The 7,161-nt window shown below is 46.0% G+C and overlaps 1 protein-coding gene across 3 annotated transcripts in view; it reads right to left on the bottom strand.

The window, feature by feature from the left end:
* LOC130209842 (serine/threonine-protein phosphatase 2A 55 kDa regulatory subunit B beta isoform) overlaps nt 1–7,161 on the bottom strand; it is a 55,640-nt gene that overhangs the window by 19,883 nt on the left and 28,596 nt on the right. Inside the window, exons 1-2 of one of the 3 annotated variants that reach the window (XM_056439731.1) lie at nt 6,003–6,482; nt 5,784–5,931 (exon numbers count right to left, since the gene is read on the bottom strand). The exons of 1 other annotated variant lie outside the window; for it this stretch is intronic. In XM_056439731.1, coding sequence (XP_056295706.1) covers nt 5,784–5,853 — 70 coding nt within the window. In that variant the 5' untranslated portion in view covers nt 5,854–5,931; nt 6,003–6,482. Of the gene's footprint in view, nt 1–5,783; nt 6,483–7,161 lie in introns of those variants that run through there. One more of the 3 variants, XM_056439730.1, reaches the window with a different exon arrangement.

Below are 7,161 nucleotides of genomic sequence, written 5' to 3'. Positions count from 1 at the left end.
GCCGGAGCGAGCATCTTGAATGTATTTATAGACGCCCGCCGTGCATCATCTGTCACGCATATAACAGAGGGAGGGGGGGGGGGGGGGTGATAGAGTCCGTACAGGACTTCAGTCCAGACTGTACAGACCAGAAGAGGAGCGCCCGGGCTAACCTCTCCAGGCCTCGTGTAATCCACCAGACAGACAACCGGAGGCTCGACGCCTCGGAGGCTTGAGCAAGGCAGTCGGACACCGGGTGGAACGGCGGTTGCGTCAGCGCTGTGCGATCAGTGCAGGCGGAGGACGTGAGCAACGCGGCGTCGGTGGAGAGGATTACGGCTGCGTCAAAGGATCAGGCCGAGGGGGGGAACCTTTCAAACCAGGGTTCTTTAAACAACCGTTTTCTCAAAGAGCTCTGCAAAGAACCTATAAAGGTGCCTTAAAGAACCTTTAAACATGGTTCCTGAAGGCACCATTTCTGGTTCCTCAAAGAACCTTTCAAACCAGGGTTCTTTAAACAACCATTTTCTTAAAGAGTTCTTTAAAGAACCTATAAAGGTGTCTCAAAGAACCTTAAAAATGGTTCTTTAAGGCACCATTTCTGGTTCCTCAAAGAACCTTTGGGGGGGGGGGGGATTCTCTTCCTCTACTCAACTAAATGAATCCATCTGCATGTTGGTTCTCTTGAACAACATTTCTTCTTTCTTTTTTTTCACGCCACAAACAAAGCGCATCGATCACAATGTGTGTTGCGTGCCCCCCATTACGGCGTTACGGGTTTATCAGGCCCAACACAAAGCCACCGAGCACAAAGCAGCTCGTCTCAAGAGCTGCACTCTTTGTCAGATCTGGAGTGAACGAGCTAATTAACCTGGTTTTCTCCAGGATCAGCCCCTTGAGAATGAGCCTGTGTGTGTGTGTGTGTGTGTGTGAGAGAGAGTGTGTGTAGACTCTCTTTTGTGTGTGTGTGTGTTGCTTCCCCGCATCCCCTCACTCCGGGGGGTTGAGGCGGGCGAGACGTGTCACCGCCTCACTCCTCACACTTCATTAACACGCCGTCGCGACCGTCCGGACGCGACGGCATCATGAGGCGGGCGAGCCCGGTGGGTCGGTTCCCGCGTGAACGTGAATGCTTGAGCAGCGCCAGGCGGGTTTATTTCAGACGCTTGTTATTCTGGTATTCTCTTAGAAATTGAAAGATGTGAGAGGGGATGGTGGGGGAGCCGGGGGTGCGTAGAATTATAGATACAGCAACAAAACAAAAGCTGTCTTCCCTCTCGGCCCGTCTGTCTGTCTGTGTGTGTGTGGTTGTGTGTGTGTGTGTGTGTGTGTGTGTCTGTGTCTGTCTGTGTGTGTGTGTCTGTGTCTGTCTGTCTGTGTGTGTGTGTGTGTGTGTGTGTGTGTGTGTGTGTGTAGGTGTGTGTGTCTGTGTGTGTGTGTCTGTGTGTGTGTGTCTGTGTGTGTCTGTCTGTCTGTGTCTGTGTGTGTCTGTCTGTGTGTGTGTGTGTGTCTGTCTGTGTGTGTCTGTCTGTGTGTGTGTGTGTGTGTGTGTGTGTGTGTGTGTGTGTCTGTGTGTCTGTGTCTGTCTGTCTGTGTGTGTGTGTGTGTGTGTGTGTGTGTGTGTGTGTGTGTGTGTGTGTGTCTGTGTAGGTGTGTGTGTCTGTGTGTGTGTGTGTGTGTGTGTGATCCCTTTCATGTTCCTGTTGTCAGGGCTGTAGTGAATCACACATCAGATGCTGTACAGACTGGATTCTTGTATCTGCAGTGACCTTCTCACCAGAGAACACACAGAACAATCAAGGTTCTTAAATGGTTCTTTAAGAGGCTTTGAGGTTCTACGAAGAACCGTCACCTACTGGAGAACCATTTGTTTGTTTGAGACACCTTTATAGGTTCTCTGAAGAACTCTTTAAGGATATGGATCTCTAAAGAACCCTGGTTTGAAAAGTTCTTTGTGGAACCAGAAATGGTGCCTTAAGGAACCATGTTCTAAGGTTCTTTGAGACATTTTTATAGGTTCTTTGAAGAACTATTTAAGGACATGGTTCTTTAAAGAACCCTGGCTTGAAAGGTTCTTTGAGGAACCAGAAATGGTGCCTTAAAGAAACATTTTTGAAGGTTCTTTGAGGAACCAGAAATGGTGCCTTCAAGAACTATTTGTGAAGGTTCTTTGAGGAACCAGAAATGGTGCCTTCAAGAACCATGTTTTTAAGGTTCTTTGAAACACCTTTATAGGTTCTTTGAGGAACTATTTAAGGAAATGGTTCTTTAACGAACCCTGGTTTGAAAGGTTCTTTGGGGAACCAGAAATGGTTCTTCTATGGCATCACTCTAAAGAACCATTTTTGGTTCCAGGTGTCACCTCCATGTTTCTGTGTGTGTGAAACAGAGTCTCACGACCCAGAGGTCACACGCTGCTGACCCCTCCTGCAGATGGGCTCAGGGTGCATCTGTTGCAGCGATGCCTCAATGACCACCAAAAAAAAAAAGCCATTTAAGAAATAAGATTATATTTTTTTTGCGACACCGATGGGTATTCTCTAATAAATTCTTTAATAAATTCTCTAATAAATTCCTTAAGAAATTCTCATTAAATTTTCATCGAGCTGCAGACTTAATAAGAAGCTAATCAGATGAAAGCAGCTGCTGAATAAGGAGTGAGACTCGCCCCAACTTCACAGCTTGCCATTAAGCACCCGACATCCCCCCCCCCACACCCCCCCACACACACACACACACACCAGGACATTATCTCTCCTGCGCTATGTATGCCGAGGCGGGGTTTTCGGCATTTTGAGTGTCTCCCGGTGAATAATGGATGGGACCTCGGGGTATAGCTGGGCTAAATCTTTTTTTTATGCCGGGGTCCTAAAGTGTGGCCCCGGGGCCGTTTGCCTTGGCACAGGCACCCAGAGGCGGAGCCGTGCGTTACATCAGCAGCGAGCGCCAGTATTCAGCAGGTCTAGAGGGGTCACAACACACACACACACACACACACACACACACACACACAGGCTTGTCCTCGCATCAGACAGCGAGGGGGAAATGAGAGAATGAGAGGGTGGGGGGGGGATTACATGTCCTACCGATAGATCTTTAGGTCATTGTTCCGGGAGCTAAATTGCGAAGGACCAGAAAATCAATAGCGAGGCAGCCGCGATGCGTTCAGGTTCCTCCTCGCAGCGTGACGGCTATCTTACATGCCGCGCTACAATTCCCTCCATTATAAAAGGAAACGTCAGGTTCAGATTATGAACATGTAGCCGCAGCGGCGGCGTAGCGGTCCATTGACTCGACACACACACACACACACACACACTGTCCATTTCATCACCATTAGCGACGTGTCATCTGCACATGCAAATAAGGCGGCGATGCCATTTCTTTTTTCATCTGCACGACGATGATGAATCTGATCGTGTTTACGTTGGGAGAAGACTCTTTATCGTTTTTGACTTGCAACAATGGACGATGGGCTTTCGTCCCAGTGTGTGTGTGTGTGTGTGCGTGTGCAGGCCGAGTCAATGTAGCCACCCACAGGCCCGGCGAGGCGTGAGATTGGTACAACCCAAAGGTCAGCGTGAGTGACATCATTAAAATGTGACATCATTAAAGTGTCCTGCAGATGTGGGCAAGCACGGCCTGAGGGAAACCCCACCAACCGACCACCACTGTGAGTGTGTGTGTGTGTGTGTGGTCTGAACCGGACCTGATGGAGCATGTGCACTTTAGTGGATTTACGAGGACCCAGATACACGGGATGAATGATCTTTGGCTTCAGACGGACTTCAGACCACTTTAGGAGACAGGAAGCGAGTGTGTGAACACACACACACACACACACGCACACACACACTCATTCACGGTATATGAGGTGTGAAGAAAAGTCGTAAATTACAGCAATAAAAAATAACAAAAGTGGAAGTTCCTTGTTTGAAAAGCGCAGATGGGTCCTGAGCTTTTAGGAGACATGGTTTACACCCCGAGTGACTCTCTCTCTCTCTCTCTCTCTCTCTCTCTTTCACACTTTCTCCTCCTCCAATGAACGGACGAGTGAAGCTGCAAGAGGAAGATCCACCTCCCGTTTTTTTTTCTTCATCTCGCCGCACAAATCAAACAAAGCTCTCCATCACAGCCAGACCCCAACCCCCTACCGCACTTCCCCTCCTCGCTCGGAGCCGGTGGCGGTGTGTTCTAGAGGCGACGGGGAATCGACTGTAAGAGCAGGAGCGGAGCGAATGATGAGCCTCTCCATTTTAAATTAAGAAATAAAAAAAAAGTGAGTGAGATTGACTGTCTTCTGAGCTTTGACTTTGGCTTTTCACCGACCGATACAGTAGCATCAGTAACCGGAGCTCCTCCTGCACACACACAACCCCCCCACAACCTATATGTACCCTCCAAAGCAAATTACTTGCTATTTGATTGTTTAATTATGAGTTGCTTATTCATATTTTAAACTGAAATATGTTTATTTTTTGTGAAATCTTCAAACCTTAGGTATAGGATGCTGAAATGAAAGAATGGATGTCTGCCCCAGTGCTGCAGAGACTATTATTAAAACAGACTGCACAGCAAATAAAGATGTAAACTGAACAATAAAGACCACTTTACCTGTCTTTATTCTAAATGCAGCATTAAACATTAAAATAAATCAACTATTCACAGAAAATAGATATTGGCATATACACACGATAGCAAGTTGATTAAAATCGTGTTTTAATCTGGCAAAAATTTGTATTGAGGTGTAATTTTATATATTTAGAGGCAATGCACAATATTACATGACAGCATGTTGGGCCTGTTTAAAGGTTGCAGTTTAATTTCTTACTATCTTACTGATAATCAGTTAAGCAATAAACATTTAGAACCAATATGCATAATAAAAATAAGTTAATATTCAGTGAATATAAAACTTTTTTTTTAAATAACAATATATATATCTAAATATATATATATATAAATATATATACATAAAATATATATATATATAAATATATATATATATATAATATATATATAAATATATAAATATATGTATATGTATATATATTATCTTGGTAAATCCATGTTATATGTCGATCAGGGATCTGAGGTGGATCTGATTGGTGGAGCTGACATCAGGGAACTATTTTGCATCAATTAGTTAACGGGCTCATTAAGGGGCTGATGGTCAATGAGGAGGAAACACGCACGTGAGCAGCAGCAGCTCATACATGGTGCTGAAGGAGGCAGCTATTGTTCAAAGCTCCAGTTCTGAGCATGTACAGTACCAACAAAAATGGTTGTGTGTGAGAGAGAGAGAAAGAGAGAGAGAGATGCATAATTAACCGTACTGCCGTTTGAAATTAGGGCACCTCCTCTTTCTCATTATTCCAACAAGTGAACACAGAATGAGGAAAACACGTTTCTTTCATCAGTAAAGCATCATGTTGAACTGAATGTATCCTGCAGAAGCCAAAGAGGCTTCACCCCATCACAGATTAAAGCCACCAGTCAGATGGACATCCTGAAACATCAGCCATGACGAGAGCCACCTCATCATCTCAGAGGCAGAGCTCCATGTTCATGACACATGACCGGAATATTCCTTTAATGCCCCTTAATGCAGATTACAGTTTATGAGGTGATTAAAATGTGCATGTATGGGCCAAGAAGCGTCGCCATAATGTCAAATATAATATATTAATGTTATCACCTAAACCTTTTATAGAGGCCTATATGATATTTGCTCAATATTATTATTTTTACGATTATTTTGCATTGATTATTTACTCCTCCACCAAAATCATCCGGTTAAATACCTTCGGTTGCATAGTTGTGGTCGCGAAGGAAGCTGTTGTTGATTTTCCGGGTGTCACTCTCCTCCTCCATTTATAAATCGGCTGGTTCGGGATCCTGAAGGCGGCAGACCTGCTCCCATCCCGCCCGGTACCGTCAGCAGCAGGCGGGCTGTGGGGCCAGCGGGGGGCCTGTCATGGCTCCAGATCTCCGGTGTAATCAACACAGTCACGATCAAATACCTCTGATGATGATGATGATGGTGATGATGGAGATGATGATGAACGAGCAGGTCCTGTCCGCACCTCGGGGCGCATCCGTCCGCGACGCAGTGACAGCGCCGATCCCAAAAGGTGGATTTAACGCTCTAGTAACGACTGCGCCTTAAATGCGCATGTGAGACATGAGCATCTGCCCACAAATATGATTAAAAAATATGATAAAAATATGCTGATTTCCTCTCGCAGAGCTGGTCAGAGAGAAAACAAATGTTCAGGAGGTGGCTGAACCCGCAGCAGCAGCAGCGGCGCACTTCGTAAATCTCTCGTGGAGGATTTGAGTTTCGGAGAAATAGATTTAACCCCAGCTCCTCCCGGCGGGGCGGGCGGGATTATGCGTCAACAAGCCGGCTCCGATCACTTCTTCATGTCCATGTCAGCCTCTCAACTCCGCGCATCCCCAGAGTATCACCTCGGCTCCTCCGTCGCCAAACACTGCAGGGTCTCTCTCTCTCTCTCTCCTCCCCTCTCTCTCTCTCTCTCCCTCTCTCTCCCTCTCATTCATTCACTGAGTGGTTGTGATCCCCATCAGCAGCTCAGCTGACTCACTGTGCGCAGAGCAGAGCTGTGCGCTGTACCCACTGCGCGCGGCCGCTGCTGCTCCAGCCCCTCCCCGTGCTGCCTGCAGGCGGCTCGCTCTGTAAAAAAAAAAAAAAAAAAGCACCAGCTCCCCTCGAACCAGAAGAGTTCATGTCCTGATGGCTCACAGCTGGATGACCACCTCCACGGTCCGTGTGTGGAGAGCCGACAGCTGCTGCCTCGTGGCCATGGCAGCTGCAGGTTGTACCGCCATCCCTCCGCCCTGCTGCAGATATATATACAGGACTGTCTCAGAAAATTAGAATATTGTGATAAAGTTCTTTATTTTCTGTAATGCAATTAAAAAAACAAAAATGTCATGCATTCTGGATTCATTACAAATCAACTGAAATATTGCAAGCCTTTTATTCTTTTAATATTGCTGATTATGGCTTACAGCTTAAGAAAACTCTAAAATCCTATCTCATAAAATTTTAATATTTCCTCAGACCAAGTTAAAAAAAGATTTATAACAGCTGAGTGTTTGTCAAGGCTCAGGAAACCCTTGCAGGTGTTTCGAGTTAATTAGACAATTCAAGTGATT

The sequence above is a fragment of the Pseudoliparis swirei genome, chromosome 19, assembly GCF_029220125.1.
Source record: "Pseudoliparis swirei isolate HS2019 ecotype Mariana Trench chromosome 19, NWPU_hadal_v1, whole genome shotgun sequence".
Classification (NCBI taxonomy): Eukaryota; Metazoa; Chordata; class Actinopteri; order Perciformes; family Liparidae; genus Pseudoliparis; species Pseudoliparis swirei.
Note: the sequence above shows the minus strand (reverse complement) of the source record. Positions and strands in the feature narration are given on the sequence as shown.